At 33.3% G+C, this 23,664-nt stretch overlaps 3 protein-coding genes across 5 annotated transcripts; 1 reads left to right on the top strand and 2 right to left on the bottom strand.

Annotated features, from left to right (window-relative positions):
• On the bottom strand, window positions 1,953–5,782 carry LOC109352241. The gene is made up of 3 exons (XM_019594136.1): window positions 5,597–5,782; window positions 3,994–4,368; window positions 1,953–3,734 (listed from the first exon to the last, which is right to left on the bottom strand). The coding sequence occupies exons 2-3, from the start codon at window positions 4,351–4,353 to the stop codon at window positions 2,535–2,537; spliced, it is 1,560 nt and encodes a 519-aa protein (XP_019449681.1). The 5' UTR covers window positions 4,354–4,368; window positions 5,597–5,782; the 3' UTR covers window positions 1,953–2,534.
• Window positions 6,769–10,739, bottom strand: LOC109352230 (UMP-CMP kinase 3-like). Of its 2 annotated transcripts, none has more exons than XM_019594114.1 (9): window positions 10,685–10,739; window positions 9,770–9,823; window positions 9,375–9,426; window positions 8,333–8,450; window positions 7,849–8,005; window positions 7,665–7,745; window positions 7,482–7,589; window positions 7,324–7,395; window positions 6,769–6,810 (listed from the first exon to the last, which is right to left on the bottom strand). In XM_019594114.1, exons 2-9 carry the CDS (start codon window positions 9,797–9,799, stop codon window positions 6,802–6,804), a joined length of 627 nt encoding a protein of 208 aa, XP_019449659.1. In that variant the 5' UTR covers window positions 9,800–9,823; window positions 10,685–10,739; the 3' UTR covers window positions 6,769–6,801. The 2 variants fall into 2 exon arrangements, with proteins under 2 accessions (XP_019449659.1, XP_019449669.1); XM_019594124.1 differs by having other exon boundaries at window positions 9,770–9,813; window positions 10,685–10,707.
• LOC109352200 lies at window positions 14,206–23,366 on the top strand. 2 transcript variants are annotated; one of them, XM_019594084.1, is made up of 13 exons: window positions 14,206–14,567; window positions 15,281–15,358; window positions 15,990–16,135; window positions 17,696–17,759; window positions 18,185–18,252; window positions 19,543–19,801; window positions 19,999–20,130; window positions 20,260–20,366; window positions 20,445–20,498; window positions 20,611–20,694; window positions 21,612–21,775; window positions 22,170–22,319; window positions 22,967–23,366. In XM_019594084.1, exons 1-12 carry the CDS (start codon window positions 14,240–14,242, stop codon window positions 22,315–22,317), a joined length of 1,632 nt encoding a protein of 543 aa, XP_019449629.1. In that variant the 5' UTR covers window positions 14,206–14,239; the 3' UTR covers window positions 22,318–22,319; window positions 22,967–23,366. The 2 variants fall into 2 exon arrangements, with proteins under 2 accessions (XP_019449629.1, XP_019449621.1); XM_019594076.1 differs by having other exon boundaries at window positions 15,990–16,147.

Here is a 23,664-nt window from a genome sequence, read left to right as displayed (position 1 = left end):
TCATAGGAGGATGCTTGTTAATGGTTGTCTTCCGGATGTTGCTACTTTCATATCCATAATTGATAACTATTTTCGTTTTGGACCGGTGAGACATCGATTATGGATGTGAAAGTAGCAACAATTATTTGTTTGAGTTTATAGAGAAAATTTTGCATGAAGACAATATAACACATCACATTTAGAGATAAGTGCATTTATGTTTGTTGGTGTTATCATTTATGATTAAATTTTAATCAAAATTAAACTTTTAATGTCTTGACAAGATTTAAGTGATTGTCTCCACATACATACATTTCTATGCATAGTTATAAAACCGTACCGTACCGGCCGGTTCAACCGGAAAACCGGTGAACCGGCCCCCTAACCGGTATGGTACAGGTGTTGAATCGGCCAAGTATCAAAATCGGTCAAAACCGGTGAACCGACCGGTATTTTACTAAACTGGTTGGTTTATACAAATATATATATTTTTTAAAAAAACTTAAAAACTTAAAAATTCATTACAAGTTGACCCATCTTTCCAACATTTTGGTTCCTAACATTCGTGTGTAATCTCAGTGACATTTGTGTAATCTCAGAGTACTGTGTGAAGATAGGATTTGGTAGAAAAATATAATATTCATATAAGATAACTTTGACTCCTTGATGTTAAATGTTAAAACTCTAAATTTATTTGTTTTATAGAGTGAGTTATAAAGTTATGTCATTTATATATATTTTGTGGTTGGCAAGTGATACTTTTGGATTGATATATGTTTTTTAATTTAGATTTTGAATTTGTTAAAGACTTAAAGTTGTTTATTTATGAGAATTTTGAGTAGATTATAAATATGGATTATAAGTATGAGTATTTACCTATTTGGAATTTTTTTGTTATAGGTTTATATATATATAAATATAAGTAGGTATGTCTGGTTTAATCAGCATGCGGTTTAATTAGTGAACCACTGGTTGAACCACTATACCAGTACCTTGACCGGTTTGATAACCGGTACGGTTTTAACAACACTGTCTCTATGCAAGTCTTTCTCGAGTTTATATACTTTCTCTGTTCTTGTCGATTGTTTGTGCCAACACATTAAAAGTTTAATTTTGATCAAAATTTAATCATAAATGATAGCACCAATAAACATAAATGCACTTATCTCTAAATGTGACATGTAATATGTGTCTTCATGCAAGTTTTTATTGTTTCGAGAAAAAACTTGTATAGAGACACATGTAACACGTCATATTTGGAGACAGTGCATTTTATGGTTTCTGATGCTATCATTTAAGATTAAATTTAATTAGAATTAAAATATTAATGTGTTGTCAGGATCTTATTGATTATCTCTATATGGTTTCGTCTCCACACAAGTCTTTCTCTTAGGTTGGTTTCCTGATAATAATGCAATTGCAACCTCAAGCTCCCAAATCAAAACAACAGCATCACCTACTTTGTCCTGTTTCATCAGAATGTTAAACAAATCATTATAAACAACAGACTTCACTCCAACATTATCAGGCAACTCCCCATCACACCTCATCCAATCATACACCAATTTCGCGGAACCATGAAAATCTAATTGACAACTCAACCATAAAAGCATATTATAAGTCCAATATGAATGACTCAAATTCGACTTCGGAATTCAACAAACTTAAACCCCAAATTAGGATTGTGGAACCTAGTAATAACATATGAAGCAATCGAAGGAGTTAAATGCTTACTAAAATAACTTGTAAACCTATCAAATGAGTTATTCCTAACAAAAACAGTGCAAATTAACTTAACAAACCAAGCTTCGACCCTTCTAATTGGACCAACTTCTTCCGATTGGACCAACTTCTTCCGATGAGGTGCGATAAACGTCGTCACATGACCAATTGTTTTGAAATAGAACCTTAACAACCTCGGAAAGCAAAAAGAGGATAAACAAACTATTGAGCAAATATTGAATCTATCAATGAAGGGAAAACACACATCTAATTACATTATAGCAAATACATAACACCAAACTCAGAATCTACCAAAACAACATTAAATAAATGTTTCACATAATCGCACATAAAAGATGCAGGGACTATATTTCAAATTAGTTCAAATCACCTTAGGTCCCCCAATGTAGAATCTATATCATGATATGCATCAAGTTCTCCACCTACAACAACTCATAAAACAAGTATGAGTGTGAGTTTACTTAGTCAGATGACAAAACCTAGAGCAAATGAACACTAATCTATCATGGGGAACAATGACTGGTTACAGAATCAACTTGCATTCAATGTTTTCTTAAAATCCAAATGTAATATATACAACACATAGCTTCACACAGTGATATGATATCTTGTCCAATTTTGAGTTACCACATATAAAGTTTACAATTGTTGAACTTAAGCTAATTGGAATGGCCTACCAAAATGGAAAAAAGCATCATTCATCTTTTCCTTAAGCAATCCATTTGCCAATAGCACAACGCATTGATCACCTAAAATGCCCTTACAGAGAGTCCACGGATTTACGAACTTTCAGAGTCAGACTGATAACTATTTTAATGGAATCCATAACTCCCATCCTGTTGCAAACCCATATCGTAAATTTCAGAATCTGCATCTCTAGATCTTCGTGAAGCATAGCCTGAAGCCCCCCTACTATAATTCTTTCCTCGGACAGAATTACTCCCTCTCTGTTTCCTGCCAGAACCAACTCTTTCTGTATTCAACCGATTAGACCCAGCAATATCCTCCGACATAAACCTCTTCTCGTTCTCATCCCTCCTCATTCTACCATCATCACTCACCTCATTCCTCGTATGTTTCAAAGGAGGAGGAGATCTCCTTTCATCAGACCCACCAAGCCTATTATCATCCTTTGACATAAACCTCCTTCTATTCTCATTCGACGCCGTTCTATCATTAACATTCACTCCATTCCTCCCATAATTCATAGGAGAAGAAAACTCTCCATCAGGCCCATCAATATCCTTTGATAAAAACCTCCTTCCGTCCCCATTATTCCTCATTCTACCGTTTCCGTTTCTCCCATAATTCATAGGAGAAGAAAACTCTCCATCAAAGTCATTGATACCCTTTGCCATAAACCTCCTCCCGTTCTCATTCTTCCTCGTTCTACCGTTAACGTTCACCCCATTCCTCTGATAGTTCAAAGGAGAAGAAAACTCTCCATTAAAGTCATCAACACCTTCTGACATGAACCTTCTCTCATTCCCATTCTTCCTCGATCTTCCATCGCCACTCATCCCATTCCTCTCATAATTAAAAGGAGAAGATCTCTCTCCACCATCAGACCCGCTAGGCCCCTTAACACCCTTCGACAGAAACCGCCTTCCATTACCATTCTTGCTTCTCCTGCCATCAACATTCACTTCATTCCTCCCGTACCCACTCTTGCTCCTTCTGCCATCACCGCTCACTTCATTCCTCCCATAACTCAAAGGTGACGAAAATTCTCCATCGTCGGACCCATCATCAACACCTTTTGTAAAAAAGTTCCTTTCATTGATAATCCTACTGAATTCCCCACCAAGACTCCCCCCATTCTCCCCATCATCATCATCGTCATCATCGTCCAACTCAACTTTTCTGTAAGGCCTGATACTATGAACAACCCCTTTAGGAAAAAACCTAGCAGATGGCAACTCATCAGGAGTTTGAAATAATTGAGGCCCATCTTTATCACTCCACATATCAAACCCACCTGGCTTTTGAAACCTGTCAGCAAGAACCTTCACCTGCTCACACATTAAACGATAGAATTATGTAACTATGCATAAAACCAATTAAAAAAAGTGGCCTAATGAACGAGGCTCACACACAATGATGTATAGGGAGGGTAGTTGTATGCAGCATTATTGCTTACAAGATTTAAACCCGTGACCGCATGGTCACTCACTAAGCAACAACCTTAACTTTGAGCCAGACTCACCCTCTAAACCAATTAAATGAATTTAAATTGGGTTAAGTAAGAAAATAGCTAATATTATAGTATACCTGTTCATCAGCACCAATAGAGAACAAGTTAGGAGATTTTTCAACCACCTCCCAAGGCCTCTCAAGTTCAGAAACAGCAGCTTTGAGTTCCGCCCTTTTACGCATTTCATAAATCTGTCTCTCACGAGAAAGCCGAGCTTTGAGGAGCTGCTTCGCTTTTTTTGCCTGCATCCGTTTCCACTGCCACTTCGATACACCACCCGGAAACGTTCTTGGACCACCACCCATTCGAATTATGGTGGGTTTGGCTACGAGGGTTGTTTGAGAAATCTTGTTGTTGTTGCAGAAGAAGTGGCATTGTGATAAGGTTTTTGAGAAGGAGAGTTGTTGTTGTTGAAGGTTTGGGATTAATAGATTCATTTGCCCTTTTCTTTTCTGTTCCACAAACCCACAAAAACACATTATATAATAATCATAACTAGATATTAAAAAATGTTTTAATGGGATGTTATTTAAATCAATGCATACACCAATGTTATTAAAACCGGACCGATCATCAAACTGGTCAATATACTAATACAATGGTATAGTGGTTCAACCGGTGGTTCAGTAATTAAACCGCATGCCGATTAAACTGGACAGACATGCTTATATATATATATATGTGTAAAAGTATAACAATAATTTTCAAATATGTAGATACTCAAATTTATAATCCATGTTCATAGTCCTACTAAGAGTTCTCATAGACAAACAAATTTAACAAATCCAAAGTCTAAATTACAAACACAAATATCAATCCACAAGTATCTGTCTCACTTATCTAACTAAAAACATAAACACGTGACACAAGTTCACAAAACATATTATAAATTTGGAAATTTAACAAGAGATATTACAAAACTATACCTAGTTAAAGAATGGTAACTAGTACTTGATGGTAATAGCTTGGTTAAAGAATGGAATTTTTTTACCAAGTTCTCCAATTTCATATACTTAAATACACCACTTTCTTTAGAAATTAACTTTCCCCCCTCTTAGCATTCTCCATTTTTTTACTATTCTGTTAGCATTCTCCAAAATCATGAACATTGGTCGAGTGAATGGTATAAAGCATAACAAAAAATAACTCTGGATGAATAACAAATGAACAAATATATTGCAGATTATAAGGTGCCTGAGAAAAAATGAAGAAATATATTGCAGAGTATAATCCAGTGCTTGAGAACAAATATATTTACAAATTTTTAACTCGTTTCGTTGATTTTCTTTAGCAATGAACAAATGTTAAGTTGCAGATTATAAGCTGCCTGAGAACAACGTATTGCAGGCGAATGAAGCAATCCAACATACATGGACATAAATACTAGACGAACAAAGATCACATGTCTCCGTGTCTCTGGCCAATCAAATTCGGACGAGTACTATAAAAATGTTAGTTTATATTTTTATGATTTATCTTTTTAATTGAGTGTCACTTACATTCCAATTTCAAATTACTGTGAATGAACAAGACATATTTTGAGGCTTGTGAGTGAAGGTGAAAAATTAGTAAAGTAACTTCAACTAGAACATAACTAGAAAGAAATAATATTGTTACCTGAATGAGTAAACTAGGTTTTTCGCCCTAATTGAGTAAGAGTTTAATTTGTAATGTTGTTACCTAAGGTGAAGAAGATGCCACTGGAACCGGAAGATGCGCCGGTCGAAGAAGTGGAAACTAGACTCGACGGAGGCACGACGGAGGACGGATGCTCTACTCGCCGGAGAAACCGTGAGGAGGAAAGGGGATGGTGGACTCGACGGAGAAGGAAGAAGAAGAAGAAGAAAAAAGGGGATTTGTGTGGATTTGTTGGTCGAGAATAAAAAAGTAGAGAAAAATATGTGTTGGAGAGACAATATATACCTCTAATTTTCATTTGGAGTATTATTTTTTTTTGAGAAGTGAACAATAATTAAGTATTAATAGTGAATGATACAATAATAATGAATAAAATTCATATATTGTCAGTGTAGTTATCTACCAACACAAAAGATAAGGTGCATAATTATGAGTTATGATTGTCCTGTGGGCAGATAAGCCATTTTGTTTATAAGCCTAAGTATGATTCTCACATTTCTACCAAAATTTAAATACTTTTCTATTTACTTGCATTATTACATGAATATAATTTACACTTTATGAATTTTGCATAAAAATGATATAATTTCTAGGCATCAAGAGACTTTATTTGAATAGGAAATTTGCTTATCTACTTCAACTACCCCTCCCTACTACTTTGCTTCAACATTATTATGCATGAATAGTATAAATTATATTTTATTTTTAAATAATAAACATTCCATTAATATATGGTTGAGGACGAATAATCCTAGAATATATACACCATTGACCATACATTAATGAATAAGACTCATATATTTATAAAATCAATAATATAAATGTTTCTGGAAAAGGGAAACATAACCACATAAATAAATCCCATAGGACATTATTTATAAGAATAGAACATTTTCTATCCCACAACTCAGATATAAACTATATTTTTCTATATTTAAAAGCAAAATGGGAGGCAAACAGAAGAAGCAGCCATACCTGAAAAAACAATAAGGAAACAATAAATCAGTATTACATAAGATGCTTGAGCGTGTGACCTTGTCCACACAGATTGATCAAACATAGATCCAAAGGGTATACCCTAAAGAGAATTCATGCCTTACCAATTGGAAGGGACATTCACAGCTTAAATAACATTTTCAAACTTTACAGTAAAATGCATCATATGAAAACACAAAATATATAGGATCCTTTATTGATCATCGTAGCAGTTTTACCTCTGCATTTCCAGAATGAAGTCAAGGGTGAGTTCAATCAGCCTGCAAATACCACAAATGAACATCAATTCCTGGGACATTTATATTGTATAGAGAATGAATTGGAAATGCATATGCATAATGTTGATCTTTGATTAAACGAGATTAATATTATTCCTATTTATCAGCACTAAGCAATGATTTCTTATGACAATATGAATTTCATTTTGTATTTAGTGATATCTAAGAAGGATGTTCCTTATTTGGAAATTTATACAATAGTTATATGTTTATTATGTTTTACGGATTTTATGTACATATTTTATATGTGTATCCCAAACATATCGCATCCTACATTTTGAAGAAAATTTATATCGACATATCAATATTGGTGCTTCATAGGTTGAACCCCTATCAGGCTAGGGCTACTCTAGCTGAATTATAGTATAGAGCATTCTGAAACATCTTATGATACACTCTTAATTGACAAAGACTTTGATTTCCTAATTTTCTCTTTGATACAAAATGGAACTTGTACATATGAAGTTTTGACATAAACGGAACATATTGATTTACCTTTTCATTTTTTGGAGCAAAAATTGCTTTGACTGTCTCAAATATGTCTTGAACAGGCCTTGCAGCATCAATCTAAGAAAAATTTATGTCATGAGCATACTAGAAGAGGCAACTATGAATACCAAAAATATAGTAAATGCATAAGAAATATCAATCACCTTGCGAACTTTTGCCTTTCCATCATAATAATTAATAACTGGGAGACTAGACTCCAAGAAGACGTTAAACCGCTTCCTTATTGTTTCAATATTGTCATCTTCTCTGCCCTTTATTATCAATAAAATTATTAAGATGCTAAAAAACTATGAAATAAAAAAATCTTACAAGGAAAAAAACTCAACCTGGTTCCTACTAAGAAGTCGCCTCTCCATCTCTTCCTCAGGGCAATCAAAAAAGAGGACAAATGCTGGCTCTATTCCTGTCTACAAAGCCAGAATGCATTTTGGAAATTAAAAGCTAGTACAATTATCTATACAGGAAACAATTATAAATGAAAAAGTTCTATCTCATGAAAATAGCAATTACCACATTCTCAAATGCTGCACGGTTTTCCTCGTTGCGGGGAAAACCATCAATAAGAAATTTGTCATTGCCACTTTCCTGCATTGCTCGCTGCAGAAGCTTGATTGTTACCTCTGAGGGAACAATTTTTCCTTCTTTAATCATATTCTGAATCATTGTTCTGTCATACATGACAACATAAACATATATAAATGCCTAAAGATAATTCAAACCCAATATAAGATGGTAACAGAACAAACATATGTGTAACAGAATTAGTGGTTGTAACACCACTCCAAAAGCTAGCTCTACTAACTGATTGGGGGCAACAAATTAGGCAGTTCTTACATAATGAACTTTTTCTTTACTTTAATTACATTTTTTTTGTAAAAAAAGGATTTCTTGTGCTCCTTATACATAACTCTCTTACTTTTAGTGTCATCTCTTACAAAATTATAAAATTGTGAAACAAGCACTAATATATTTAGATGAAGCATAAAATATGTACCCATTTTCAGAACCAGATTTGATTTCTGCTCGCAGAAGATCACCAGCGCTGAGGTGAGTGTACCCAAAATGTTCCACAATGTTTGCACATTGGGTACCCTTTCCGCTGCCTGGGCCACCTGTATCATTATCCGATAAATAATCAACTTTAAATGTCAGAAAATATCTACCATAAATTCCAATGAGCAATAGAGGCATAAAAACAAAAAAAACTTCCTCTTCAAATGAAAAGGAACAGTGAAAGAAAGTAATGTGTTATATGGTAAGCAAATAAAGCAAAGTCTTTAAACTAGTGATAACTGGTAATTTATAAAAACTAATGCAAGTTTCATCCATGTTAATTGCATGACGATCGGTGTCGAAATACAAGGTTGTGGTTTATAATTTATCAAAGCAAAGCTCACATATTTTTAAACATGAGAGTATAATGCTCAAAATTATAGTATCTACAACGTAAAATTAGTCATGTACTTCCAAATTCATCAGTCAGATTTCTTGTCTACAAGGTAAACAGTATTCTGCAGCAAACCTCAAAAACGAATAGCTGAAAGTTCATGTTTTGGTTATAAAAGGTTTGTCATGAACTGAAGAACGGCAGAATAACCAAAAACACAACAAAAATTGATAGTCCTGGTGCCAAATTACTGAAGTAACAAGTGAATATCTAAAAGAAGAGGCACAAGCTGTCATTGTTTAACACTCAACCGTAAAATTAAAATAACGTATTGAAAAAACCATGAAAGTCTCCTATTATAGCATATTAAGTTGATCAGATTACATAGCTTTACTAAAGCATAAATATATTCAGTATTCCATTAGGATCATCAGATTAACTAGTAAAAAAACTACCCTCTTAGTATATATAACAAACTATTATTAATTTGTACAATATAGCAAAGATATAACATGGAATTTACAGTGAGCTACAGTCATATTGAACAATGTAAAATGAATGCAAATGCATCAGGATTTTGTCAAAAGCTAATTAGGAGGGTAGATGACTACAGAGATCCTCCACTTGAATACAGTCAATCAGGGCTCACCTAACACAAAAACGACAGTAGGATTTTTCTCTGTGATGCTTCCATTTACACCCTACAGTCAAATGAAGGACAAAGATAAAACAAAGAAAGATTGATTGAAATTGATACTGCATCAGAAGTTATATGATATCAACAACACAAGAGAAAAAGCTAAACATAATTATTTTTTGTGAAAATAACTGTATTTTACTGGACATTGCACCAATATATTCAATGAAATATTTCCCAATCAAGGAAAAATATATTTTCGAAGTTCAAACCTTCGAATTATGTATATAGCAGAATGAGAACCACAAAAAAAAAGCATTCACTTTAATCAGAATTTCGAAGAAAAAGTCTTATCAGAATATAAAAATGCTAGAAACAGGTCCATGTATAAAATAACTGTGAATTACCTTGTTTGCAGCCTCAACAACAGTTCCCATGAGCAGCTACTAAACTGTGTTTATCTGGGGTGACAAGAAAAAATAATGATGAGTCAATTAATAGTGCAGAAAAAGTATGTAAAACATGATACACAGTTATTCCAGAAAATTTCACTTAACACCATGGCACACATTTGATAAGGGGAACCCATTTGAAAACGCGGAAAATCACAGAAACTCATACTTGATCCAAAATATTACAGGTATGCAGCAAACTACTATTTAAATCTTCAGATGCTTATGCAACTCACCCAAAATTCAGCTGATTCATGACAGTCATTCACTTTTCGACAGATCAAAACACCCAAACAGAAAATTGCCTCTTTCAAAATTTTCAAGTAAAGCTGTCACTCAATTTCTATTCAGGGAAACTCCGCTAACCAAAACAGATCTAAAGAAAAGGATGCCAAAATAATGCCAAAGATACTAAAAGTGGTAAAAAAATTGCATGAAATGCACAACACATTAACTATAAACAAGTAGAAACATTATATCAGCTGCAAACATCAAAAAACTATGATGATCACAAAACTGAAAGTAAGATCACAATTCACAAATCACCTAATCAATTACAATTTGATACAATTGTTTTGAATGGAATGTACACAAAATTAACTAACAATAAGAATAAACAACATTTCAGTTGCGAAATCACAATTATCACAAAAAATGAGAGTAAGATCACAAATCACGCTCATGAATTACACATTTACAAAAATCCAGCTAAATATTCCAACACAGCAACAACAACAACAACAACAACAACAAATTGATCGATTCTTAACATAATACAACATTGAATGAATCCACAAACAGATAGAGATCGAAGATCAACGTACAGTGTCATGCAAATTCGTAGAATATGGAATGGGAATTAGGTCATACCTTTATTGACGAAGAAGAGAGATCTGAGAAAAAGTGAAAATGATGAGAAAATGAGGGAAGAAGTTAAATGCGCGTTGGTTTATATAGTGGATAGAAGGGTAAAATGGAGAATTTAAGTTTAAGAAAGGTGTTGTTAGTTTCGTGATTGTAAGTAACGGCTATCAAGCACGCTTTACTACTTTTCTTACACCGACAACCAGCTCTTTAGGGAGCAATATCTTTTATATGCATTTAATATTTTTTTTTGTTTCTCACTGGTATCCTAGACAATCCTTTCTGAGTCGGGAACATCCACAGCTATGTAGGGCTAACTCTCTCAGCGATCATTTTTTTCATCCACAAGATTCGAGCCTAAGACATTGCTTAAGAGAATTAAATATGTACCACTTGAATCATTGTTAGTTGGTATATACATTCAATATTTGATATATCAATATTATTTTTTACTTAAAAATCAACAATAATTAAAAATGGATGACACAATAATAATATAAAATTTCTTACATTATTTATACATATATATTTTTAACATATTAAAATTAATAAATATAAATTTAATATATATTAACTTTGTAACTAATAAGAATGAAGTAGTGATGGATAATATACTCTAGCTCTTTAGTGAGTATAAATTAATTATTAATTAATATATAAAATTATATATAAATAAATATTTGAGAATGAATCGATTTACTATAAGAGTAAGTGAAAAAATTATTCAACATTTAACCATTCATTTTATGAAAATCCGATGGTTAAGATTAACTCATTAATTCAAACTATTTTCCTAAATAAGATATGAAGTAGTCTTTTTCTATTTGCTCTTGGAATAAATGATCCTCTCTCCCTATATATTTTGCATAAATCATTTGTTTATCTTGTATATGGTGAAAAGTTATAAAATTAATTATAAAAGTGACTCTGAAAATAGGGTTTTCTTAGAATTGATGGTTAGAATAAAGAGTAAATTTAAAAACTTACTCTTAAAATAAGTGGATCTTTCCTATAAATTATATATATAAAATGACATATATTATGTGACAAAAGGTAATCGAAGAAACACTCAAAAGCAATTGAAGAAATAAACACTTTTAGAAAGCTGAAACTATATAATTACTTAGGTCCTTACAATAAAATGCATTTAACTACTATGAGATAAAAAATATCATTACTCTAAAATTATGATTTGTCTTAATCAATTTTGAATATTGATTGAACTAATATTTGAATTGTTGACTATATATCAAGAATGTGTATAATTATTGATGAATTTCTTATCCTAATTAATATATCACTTTATATGTCATAGTTTTTTATTGGTGGGAAAAATAATGACACTAAATTTTTAATTTAAATATATTTTTTAATCAATCACAAACAAGAATACAATATTATGAGACAATAAATATATTCGGAAATGTACAGTTATAGTCATCTTTACCGTAATATTTAATAAATTAAAAGTTTCCTTTTCATCCATATATATAAAAATATTGAAATGGAATTTCAAGGAATGATCTAGAGGTTTTATATGTCGGTGGTTGTTGTTTGGTTGATAGTAGCATTCGAACCTCGGGGTTATTAAGGTAATATCAAACCAATTACTACTTAGACCCACAATTTCAGTATCTTTTAGAGATTTAATAACTTATCTCGTCCAGAAAAAAACATTATTGGTTTAAGTGGTACATGCTTAATTCCTCTTAAGCAAAGTTTTAAGTTCGAATATTATAGATAAAAAAAATATCCACTAGGAGAATTAGTTTCACGTACTTATGGATGTTCTTGGCTATTAACTCAAGTGGGAGGAGTTTAGCTTCTTAAGAGGAAAAGGGAGAAGACCCTTTGCTTAAAGAATTAGAAACATAAGTGTGGTATTGTTAAGTAATAATTCTTTATGAGAAGTTATCATGTGGAGGTATAGTGTGGAAATTGTTAAAACACTTTTGATTACTTTACTTCAAATCAATGTTATAAAATGCATTTTGTTTAGTGCAATGTTGTTTCTAAATTTTACTTGGATCCTATATGAATTAATGTGAAACCAAATTACTCATTAAGTATTAAGTAGATTACATCTTCCGATATAACTATCTTGATAGATTTTACTAAGTCTATCTTATCCCTATTTGGGGTTAAAAACTTACAAATTTATTTGTATTAGTGTTAAAGGCTTTTGATTACTTTACTACATATCAATGTTACAAAATCTAACCGTGTACCCCAAAAAAAAAGTTATAAGATCGAGTTGTGTTAATTGTAGTGGTTAGAAATCCTATGAAAAGAAACATGCATTAAGCAGCTTCCATTGCAATCAAACCATCCTCGTCTTTGTCGGGCTAAGCCTCTTAACGACGACTAAAGGCTGGACATCTGAGAAGTACATTGATCAGACACACGCTTAGGGCTAGTGCTGGGACCATACCTATGCCACCCACCTGTCATACTGTCAACATAGGACTGCCACGTTGCTTGCAACACAAATATATGTCATACACCACATGCTACCTATAACTCTCACCTAACTTCATGTTGTACGACAAGGACAAACCTAAAATACGAATATTGAACCTACTACAGGCTATAAGTAAACTATCTATAAAGTACGACGTCCCCAGAGCCATCCATCACAGTAAAAGCAACCCCTTATTTTCGTCTGGCAGGCTGACAAGCCCACATGGTCGGCCATGTCAACATCATTTGCCAAGGAATATTCCATGCATCCTTCCATTATAAACAACGGGTTGACCCTAAATATCTATATTCTTTATCTTGCACTCTCATTATTGCATTTTATTCTCCCTAAACTCTTAACTCATTATACACTAACTTGAGCGACAAAGCAACACCTTTTTAGGTACCTCCACCGACAAGTTCAAGCTCAGCTCATACGACTTTAGGAAGGTCTCTTGCTTAGCTCACCCACCAATACCACACTAAAGAACACGTAATAATATATTTAATAAAATAAAATATATGTTTACATATTTCTATCCCAACTACTTTTTTCGGTTTCTTAATCATCTGATTAACAAGATATATAATTAGTATATAACAAATAAAAATGTGGGCACAATAGGTAAATAAGGAATCTAATAATATTTAATAGTCCTATAAGATTTTCTTCATATACATTCAATCTATCCTGTATCATTAACTTTTAAATTAAACCTAAGATATTAATATTCATGTGATATTAATGTAAATATTTATATATAATTAATACATTATTCATCATTCATTTATATTATTTTATTTTAAAAGAATAAGATGAATAATAGACTAATAGTTTATAAAACTCTTATTCTTTTAATATATATATCTATATCTCTCCAAGTAAAATACAATAAATGAACATATATAAGGATGATAAATTCACTATTTAAAAAACGTTATATTAGGAAGGTTTAAATATTAAAGAAATGAATGAATAAAATAAGAAAAGGAAATATAATTAATTAATTAAATAGTAACAAATTTGTGATAACTCAGATTTAGATCAAACTGGTAACAAACACAGTTCTTCATATTCCTCCAATTCAACCCTATTCCACAATGTTACAGAGAAGATTTTCGCTTTTTGGAATTGGAGATTCTTCTTCTTCTTCTTCTTCATCCAATTTGGTATGTAACAATAACAAAAACAATTCATTATCATCAAAGGGTGTTGCAGAAAAAGTGGTTCCAACACTGAAACTTGAAACTGATAGAGAAGTTTATAGACCTTGTGATCCACTTGTTGTGACCATTCAAATCTCAATTCCTTCAAATGGGTATTCATTTTTGGTAGAAAGACTCAGTTTTAAGATCAAAGGGATTGAGAAATTGGATACTCATTGGTTTGCTACACAGAAAACTGTACCTGGTTCTAAGCAGAAGAGAGGTTCGTTGGTTTCTTATAGCAGTGCTTGATACTTGCACTTTGGCTTTTTGTTAAAATAATCACTTTTCAATTTTACAGTTTTTGGGTGGGCTTTTATTTACTTAAAAAGTTGAAACTAAAAAAGCTACATTTCAGCTCTTGCTAGAGGTTATATTTCAGATATGAATGGAATCCCTGACATTGTTGTTCTAGAACCAAACTATTTAACAATTATGCTAGGACTTGTTGGTGCTAGAAGTTAGAGATTCTAGATTCTAAAAAAATCACTTTTTTTAGAGTAGCTTAGAGTCACTTCTTTTAAAATCTAACAAACATGCCCTTAATGTGGTTTACTCATTTAGGTTGTTTTTTTAATTTTAATTTTAGTGTAAATATTTATTGTTGTTATTGTGAAAAGTTCTGAGAAAAGAAATCTGTAAAAAAGTTTTATTATGTTTGCTATCAGCTATGAACCTCGAATGTGGTTAAATTAGTCATTTTTAGGTTCAGGGACTAGTTTGGCTGGTATTTGCGTTTTTTGGAGACCACGTTTGCACTTTTGATTTTAACTTAGGGGATGATATTTTTATTAGAGACTAAAATGAACATTTTCTCTTTTATTTCTAACATAAGATGAAAAATATATATTTTCATGTGCTACTATTGTTATCATTTTAATATTAATGTTTTCGTCGTCCGATAAAAAAATAACTATATTTGCATCTTTATTTCAGGTGAACATGTATTTTTAGAGTTCTCGACGCCAATCCTGATTGCAAACCAGATCGTTAATGCTGGCACCAGCAAATCATGTAAGCCAAATAATTTCTTGTTATTCATTCATATTAAGAGCAGCAGTCCAGACAGAAGCTTTTACCGAGTTTGTATAGTTAAGTAGAATGAAGACGTATTTGTAGGAGTTACAAGAGAAAACTCCTGAAGGATCAAGGGTCCATTTTCTATAGTCAGGAGCATAAGATGGATGAATTGTGTCAATTAAGACTAAAAGACTCTATCATGCAAATTCCTGAAAAGTGAAGGTTCGAAAGAGGAACGGTCCTGAGAGTAAAACTGGTAGACTGGGGCGTTATGCAAAGATAGGTGAAAAAGCCTAGGAAAAGACTCAAAAGGAGTGGTAGAACCCACCCAAACAAATTTCCAAAGATTAATACGAGAACCGTCGACCAAGTTAAGGACAGGTGCGAGATAAAAGAGGGTAAACCATGAGAAATAAATTTTCAAGGACAGCAAGACAAAAATTAAAACTAGATTGAAATTTTTTGTACACTCCAATTGTGAAATTTGTTTGATTGTATCCCTTGTAAGTTGCCAGTATACTTGCTTGGTGATCAAGCATGATATTGCGTACGAGCATGTCATGCTTTAGTTGTTAATCTTATTTATTTTATCAAGGAGGTTGATCATGTTGAATGTTAATTGCAGATGTGGTGCGAACTGTACTGCCTAACATCATTCCGCCATCTTACAAGGGTTCAAATATTCGCTATTTGTATTACGTTAAAAGTGCATTAACTGGAGGGTGGCTACTTATGGAAAATGGGCAATCTCGTCTAGAGTCCATAAAGCATGTAAATGATTTGGTTGGTTTTGCATTAATTTGCTCTGATTTATGCTGAAATGTAGAATCAATTTATTTGCATGCTATGAGTCTTGGCTCTAATGATGGTTTATTTTTTTTTTAAAACTTGCTTAAAAACATGTTTATTGTTTATTCGTGTTTTCTTGGGAGGAAGAGTTCTGAGAAGGAAAAGGAAAGAAAAGGCTTTAGGAGAAGCCTAAGTCTCAACACGTTAAACCTGATGATGAGTTTTCCACCAATAGCGGATAATGATAATGATGCAAGCAGATATAGAACCAAAATCTTGATCTAAACTTCAAATGTGCTTGACTTATTGAAAATGGCATATTTTAGAGTGTTTAGCCCGAGCGTAGTAGTATTACTAAACTGTAAATGTATATACACTACTTTCAGTTTGCTGCTGCTATTTGCTTCAATTCTTTAAGTTTGGAATGGGATAGTTCTTACAAGTAAAATGCTATCGCTTTTGCAGTTGTCTATTTGGGTTCATTCATATATAGTGTCCTTGCTTTATTTATCGGGTTTCTTTAGTTTATTTTGCTAAGTGGCAACAACAACAGAAGTCTTTTCCCAGTAGTTGAAGGTGCCTACATGGACCAAATATTTCCATTGTGTTTTGTTGTAAACTAGTTCTTTATGAGTGTAATTTCTATGCATTGTCTATGACTATGTGTAAAGATTTATACACAGTTAGTACATCATCCACCATTCATTTGTATTTTTTTTTGAAGAGTCGGTGATGATTGAAAATGAACGGCAGATGATACAGTGACAATGTAAAAAAATTCTTACACTATCAGTGTATACATCTTTTTCTCATTCTTTAGACAGGCCATACAGATCTAGAAGTCCTTTTTAATTGTTTCACTTAGAGTTTTTATTGGTCTCCGTCTACATTTATGGTTGGTCAAAACAAATTTGCAGTGTAGTCAGGTTACAAATAGGAGAAGTAAAATATTCTAGGCTTTCACATGTGCTTAGACATCAGGATTAAGATTTTATTGCATCATATGGTAAACAGACATACACCTAACTGAAAATATTGTAAAAACTGCTTTCTTTTCGAACACCTTGTGCTGCAGTTCCAATCCTCCCGAAACATCTTGGTATCCAAAAACGCAATTCAAAATAAATTCCAAGAAACATAGCAAGGTATTGAATGCTATAAAGTGCACATTTTCTGGGATGAGTTATAAAAAGGCTATATAACTGGCAGAAATCCCATCCTATGAAGTTTTAATAAATGAATTATTCCTTTTTTATGACATTAAATTTGAAGTTTAATGAATCTTAATTTTGGACTTACAAATCATGTTCTGAATTTATTCATAGGCTGGTGGGTTTTGCCTACGTATTTTTCAATAACTGTTGCTAGAATCCTTTATCAACATGATGGAGTATTTTACTTTGCAATGGGCATGAAGATGTTATATGCCACGAAAAGTCGTGTAGAAAACTATTTTTGTGGACATTTATTTGAACTTTTTATTAAGTTTTGATGTGCCTTTTTTTTAAAGATTTTGAAGCTTGTTTACTAAATATTTTGCAGGAAGTTCGTATTCCATTACAAATATGGATAAACCAGAAAAACACCGGCATTCTAATGGATGAAGGTTAGCTTGGTTGTTAACTTTTCTTTCTATTTTATGTTTATCGTATGTTTATTGCTAACCTATTGTAATAGTTTCTGACTTCCCTACGGAGGCATACTTTATTGTTTTTAGTTATGAATAAAACAATTTTGTCAAGTAGTGAATGTAAAGATGTTCTTTTTTATAAAATAAGATGCCTTTTTGTTAGCAAATTCAAAAAATATGCTTTAGTTGATGGAAATGGCTTATTTTCATTTTTGAATGTTAGCTTATGCAAACATAAGCTCCGCCGTGTTCCAGAGATGATGATGTGGTGTTAGCTTATGTTTATTGTTCTTTTGTTCTTCTGCATTTTTTTTCATTTAATGTAGCTTCAGAAAGTTTTAGTTATCTTAATATGCATTAAACATTCTAAGTAATATATCCGAGTATTTATATGTTTTCAGATATTGTTCCCCCTGCTACTGTCCAATTGGATATATTTTGGAAAGAGATGGATGGAGATGCTGATTGGGTATGCTATTGCTGATATTTTTTTATTGGGTAAACTAAACTTATCTGTGGTTTTAGCTTAAATTTATCTGTGACCCTCTGCTTTAAGAATGCCCTTATTGGGTTTTAATTCTAAAACATCGTATGTGCGAAATGTGAAATGACTCGAAAAGTTACACTTTAAGTTGGATAGAGCTGGCACTTTTTCTAAGAACAAAGCATCTATGTTTGTCGAAAACGAATACTGAGAATGCAATACGTGATAGTGACTTTCTAGGGAAATGAATGTGGGCTATAAATTGACAATACTCGGCTACTCACTATGCTAGTTTCTTTATTATGTTAATGCATCTTTATATTTATTTACTTTCTATTATAATATTTGTTTTTAACGGATGGCTAGATGACGATATTGTGTAGTTTTGGGAGATTCTGTTAATTCAAAACCAGGTGGTTTACTTTGATTTTAAGAACACTGGTCATAGGTGTGTGGAGATCTTAGAGGTTATATCTATCTTGAAATTTATTTCTTAATTTTTTAAATTACTGGCTAATGTTTATTTATTCATTTGATTTGTGGCTTGGCATTTGGATTTTGGATGGGCTATTTGCATTTTATTAAGAGTAGCCATGTTCATAACGCTTCGAGAAGCTATTGACTTATTCATTGATTTCGGGAAGGGAAAATGTTTGTATGGCAACTCGTTATTGTAGTTTCTATTCATGTCTATTGGAATTGATCTTCTGCATTTTGGCTTTCCTAATAATAACTAGTAGTACCAAAGCTGATGATTTGGGTAGGGCACATACTTTAATATAGTTATTGATATTATCGCGGTTGCGGCTGCTATTCAAGAAAAAACACACTTTGGTTAGACACTTAGACTATTGAGCTGATACTCCACTATCTACTTGAGCGGCACTATCTTTTGTGTTTGGTATCCTTGTTTTTTGACTCGTACTCGAGGAGGAGAACATTAGAAGGTTATGTGAGTGATGAAGCCCCTCGGGAGTAAGGAATGATTTAATTGAGGACCACATAAGTTAGAAGATCCATAGACTTAACGCTTTAAAATTTTGATTCTAGATATAGTGCCAGGCTCGGTTGTGGTTTCTCGCTTAGTCCATTGATGGAGGTCTTCCCAGATTTTGGCCTCCTATCATTATCAGCCTTAGTTAAACTCCACTTTCCCCCTATGAATCCAGATTTCTTAGGTATTTCTCTGTTTACGTTTTCTTTTGATGTAGTAACTTTTACTTACCGCATGCTATCGTTGGACCCTTGATATAACATAGAACCATTTCATTACAGGTTAGAGCAGATGATATGTATGATGGTGTTGATGAGGGATATGACAGCTCAAGAGACGATATCTCCTCTGTTTCTTCGTATAATCACTTGAAAGGAAACGTACTCAGAGGCTTTGGAAGTTCACCATCGTTGCGATCTTCTTCCACAAGATCATTGAACAGGGATACTTCTGCTTTAGAAGGCCGTCGAACAAGTGTATCTTCAAATATGGCACTTCCTCGACTATCAGCTGCCGAGGTGTTATCTGATTCAGGTCCTGGTGAGCAAGATAACCTATACCTACTGGTCAGTTTATATATGAAACTGCACATTCTTGTGGAAATGATGAATTCTGAAACAGTCTCGAGCTATGTTGGTTTGTTAATGTCTGGTACCCTGATTGATAGATGTCATCTTTTACTATTGCTTTGAATCCAAAGACTTTCTTTGCCGTATAATAATTCATTTAGCAAACAGATGTCTTATCAACCCGGAAGTCATTTGGCATTGTCTCCCCAAGTGAGCAACAGAAGCTCAGAGACCCGTTTTCTCCAGATGGTGCAGGAGGGTCGTCTTCGCCAGAAGCTGGAGCCATTGAATCTTTAGCATGTAACTTGATCAATTTTCTTCACTCCCATAAAGATTTTGCCTGCTTCAGACGGGATATAGATTGTATGTTGTTCTTCAAATTATTTGCAGATTATGCGTAAGCTAATTTTTTTTGAACATTTTCTGCAGCAGAAGGCTTCATTAGAGGAAGGTCTTATAACATCAGACTTGATGATCAAGTTTTGCTTAAATATTCCCCGAGAAATTCCGACTCGACTTATTACTTCAGTGATATGGTAACGTCAATTTTGTAGACTTGGATACAAGCCGAGAACAGGTTATGAGTCTAATCAAAATTGACTTCCTTGTTACAGATAGGAGGGACTCTTACTTTTTTTCACGAAGAAGTAGCTAGGAGATGCCTTGAGGTGACTGCCCATTTTTGTCAACTGTGGAGAGTTAAATTTATAGCTAACAAACTATTTGTTTTGTTTGATGCACTGGAAGGGAAACATATTATTGTTTTTGTTGTTTTTTTAGATCTCAATAACATTGGAAACTTCGGAAACTATAAATCGGCGATTTGTCCACCCTTCTCGGAGGAATTCACCTACAATCACCAAGGTATTTGGGCTGTTCTTTTAGCTCTTACTGTCACTGGCCATGCTTCTTTTGCATTTTTGCTGAATGCTTGTATAAAAAACCGGAGTTTCATTTAATCCATTTAGATTAAGGTCTTTGTTAATGGTTCTCCTGAAGTTTTGTTTGGTCTTCCTCAGCTCCTCTACCTCTTTTAATCTGACTATCTATCATTTTATTCACCTTTTCTCACTAGAGCCTCCCTCTTTTGGTCTACACCTCACATGATCCAACCTCCTTACGTGAGTTTATATCATTTTCTCTCAATAGGTGGTACTCCAACTTTCTCCCAAGTACATCATTCATGGTAATTTAGATCCTTATAGGTGTATTAAATATTAATCTGTCTCAAGATTCTCATTCGCTAAAGTTATTTGTTTTTGCTCTTGTCGGAACTTTACTTCCAATATTCACTACCATAGCTAAATGAAATGCTTCAAATAGTGGTCCAAAGCTATATGCACCATTTGCTATGGGCCTAAATGCCAATTGTCACTATGAGTGTGTTATTTGGTTTGGTTTGTTGGTACGTTTTGATCGGACAAAATGCCAGGATTATTAAATTGTCCATTTAGTGTCTTTGTCTGCATTATGTTGTGTCTTGGGCCGTGTTTTGTCTACCTATGTCCTCTCTTCTCTATCCAAGAAAAGTTCAGGAATATTTGAAGGCCAATATTTTGTTTTTGAAAGAATTATTCATTTAGTTTCTGTCCGTATTATGTTGTGTCCCGTGTCGTGTGTCATTTTTGCCTTTGTATGTCCTACCTTTTTTATGCAATAGTCAAGAGAAAAAGCAATAGGGTCATGATTTAACTATTGATAATTTGTTAATATGTCTATATTATTATAATGTGATATGAGCGCTTCTGATTCTGACAGTTATGTTCTCAATTTGCTTTTAGGTTCTGAGTGACCATCACGAGGTTGTTGCAGATTTGGTGCAGACAAGCTTTCTATTTTCTGTCCCCATGGATGGCCCAATGTCCTTCTCCACTGCACATGTATCTGTGCAATGGGTTCTCCGCTTCGAATTTTTCACCACTCCGAAGCATGTGGATTGGAAAAAGTATTTATTTCACCCTTGACCTCTCATACTGTCCATCCACTGCATGTTTTCTTTGCTGGTCTTACATGCAAGCATCTCATTCTACATTCCACAATCCACACTAATGCAATCTTCGGCCGCAGGCCACATAATTTAGTGTTTACGATTACGCTTTTTGCAATTCTCCATTCCAAGACTATTTGACACGTACATGAACTTGTCTTCTTCGGTTCGGCCCATTTTTTGTCATTTTAACATAATGCACACATATTATAGGCTTCCAAACCATTTTTTTGTCATTTCAACCTGCGCATGCACACGAAGTAGAATTGTCACTTTTTTCGCCTAGGAATAAAAAAGAATTGCTACTTTTAAGGCATTTGTCATTCAAATTTATATGGTTTTTGAACCACAGATATGAGCATCCTCTTCTGATTGAAGGAAGGGACAAAACTGAATGGGTTCTTCCAATCACGGTGCATGCGCTGCCACCTAGAACTCCTGCTTCTGGCACAAGAAATGAGAAGCTCTTCTCTTTGGATCCTATGTGGGTGCATAATTGAAGGTACTAGTGAATCTTTGATTGATGTTGAACTAGCTCCATTTTTAATTGGTATATGGTAATTAGCATTGATATTGAGATAGAGGTGGCAGTGGAGAGTGGTGCAAATTTAGGTTATCAATACCTTTTAGTTGTCTATGTTATTGAGATTTTGGAATTAAAAAATGGTAGCTTACTACACGAGGCTTCCACCTACTGGTGTCTGGGAAGGGTAAATGTACGCAGTCTTACTCTCGTAAGTAAAGAGATTGTTTCCGGGGTTTAAACTCATGACATCTAGGTTACAAAGACAAAAACCTTCATATTGCGCTGAGACTCACCCTCTCTATTGAGATTTTGGAATTAATAGAAAAATTATTGTATTTTAGAATTCTGAGAATTTATGAAACGAATACAGCACACAAACATGTAATTTTGCAGCCATTTTCGGGCTTGTTTTGACTGGCTGGCCAAAGTAGAATTGGCCATTCATCGGCAACAGTTTCGTACTCAACAGCATTGATGTAAAATTACTGTGTGAACTGAGATTTCCTGGTTGTTGGAACCTTGAGGGTTCTATGTTTTCTTCTCATATGGTTATCACTTTCTCATCATCATGATTGTTTATTGACTAAGAATAACTGGTTTTGATGTTTATTTGTTTTCTGCAGTTTGTATAAAAATACCTGAAGCTGATATAGTATCACTCAAGCTTCACTTCATGTACAAATTTTTTACACGATCGCTGGCAGCGAAATGTTAGAATGATCAGTTCTAGCATACCAAAATCGGGACAATTTATCGTGATTACAAGCTTCATCCTTCTGCCCGTTGTTTCTCGTTTTTCTTATTCGCCTTTTGCGGTGATTATGACTTAGAGTTCATCCACTTCTCGATTTTGTTTTCCTTTTCAAACCTGAGTTTCTTACTAAACTGTAACGATGAATTTTTCCTGTAGTTATCAAATTTTCAATTAGAGATTGAAGTGTTGCAGTTTGTCCCTTAGATTTGATGGTTTGGAGTATTTGGACATATTGGATTAACTAGAACTTGTAAAAATATAAGGTTCATTATCTACAAACATATGACATAAACAATGATGAAATTTTGACTAGGGGTGTGAACGATAAAGCTGTGTATATTTATTCTCGGCGGACTCAACTAGATAGGAGTCTCATGAAATACGCTATCCCTTTTATACAAGCAACCATTGATTCTAGACTGTGTTTAAAGAATGTTTTTTCCAATTCAACACTAATTGACATATTATTCATAATATTTTATTTCCAAAAAATAAAATGTAAAAATGAAAATAATTATTCATAACATATTATTTATTAAAAAAAAATTAATTTATAGGTGGATATAA

The sequence above is a fragment of the Lupinus angustifolius genome, chromosome LG01, assembly GCF_001865875.1.
Source record: "Lupinus angustifolius cultivar Tanjil chromosome LG01, LupAngTanjil_v1.0, whole genome shotgun sequence".
Classification (NCBI taxonomy): domain Eukaryota; kingdom Viridiplantae; phylum Streptophyta; class Magnoliopsida; order Fabales; family Fabaceae; genus Lupinus; species Lupinus angustifolius.
The sequence above is the reverse complement of the archived record's forward strand: the minus strand, read 5'-3'. Positions and strand labels throughout refer to the sequence as shown.

What these genes read in the sequence shown, in the direction of transcription:
- LOC109352241 (XM_019594136.1), bottom strand. Translation starts at nt 4,353, where the DNA reads ATGAATCTATTAATCCCAAACCTTCAACAACAACAACTCTCCTTCTCA. An exon ending in CTATTGGTGCTGATGAACAG is followed by an intron (nt 3,735 to 3,993) that starts GTATACTATAAT and finishes ATGTGTGAGCAG; the next exon opens with GTGAAGGTTCTTGCTGACAG.
- LOC109352230 (XM_019594114.1), bottom strand. Translation starts at nt 9,799, where the DNA reads ATGGGAACTGTTGTTGAGGCTGCAAACAAG. An exon ending in GTGCAGCATTTGAGAATGTG is followed by an intron (nt 7,746 to 7,848) that starts GTAATTGCTATT and finishes CTGGCTTTGTAG; the next exon opens with ACAGGAATAGAGCCAGCATT. An exon ending in GACTTCTTAGTAGGAACCAG is followed by an intron (nt 7,590 to 7,664) that starts GTTGAGTTTTTT and finishes TTGATAATAAAG; the next exon opens with GGCAGAGAAGATGACAATAT.
- LOC109352200 (XM_019594076.1), top strand. Translation starts at nt 14,240, where the DNA reads ATGTTACAGAGAAGATTTTCGCTTTTTGGAATTGGAGATTCTTCTTCT. An exon ending in GTTATCTGATTCAGGTCCTG is followed by an intron (nt 19,802 to 19,998) that starts GTGAGCAAGATA and finishes TTTAGCAAACAG; the next exon opens with ATGTCTTATCAACCCGGAAG. An exon ending in AGCCATTGAATCTTTAGCAT is followed by an intron (nt 20,131 to 20,259) that starts GTAACTTGATCA and finishes CATTTTCTGCAG; the next exon opens with CAGAAGGCTTCATTAGAGGA.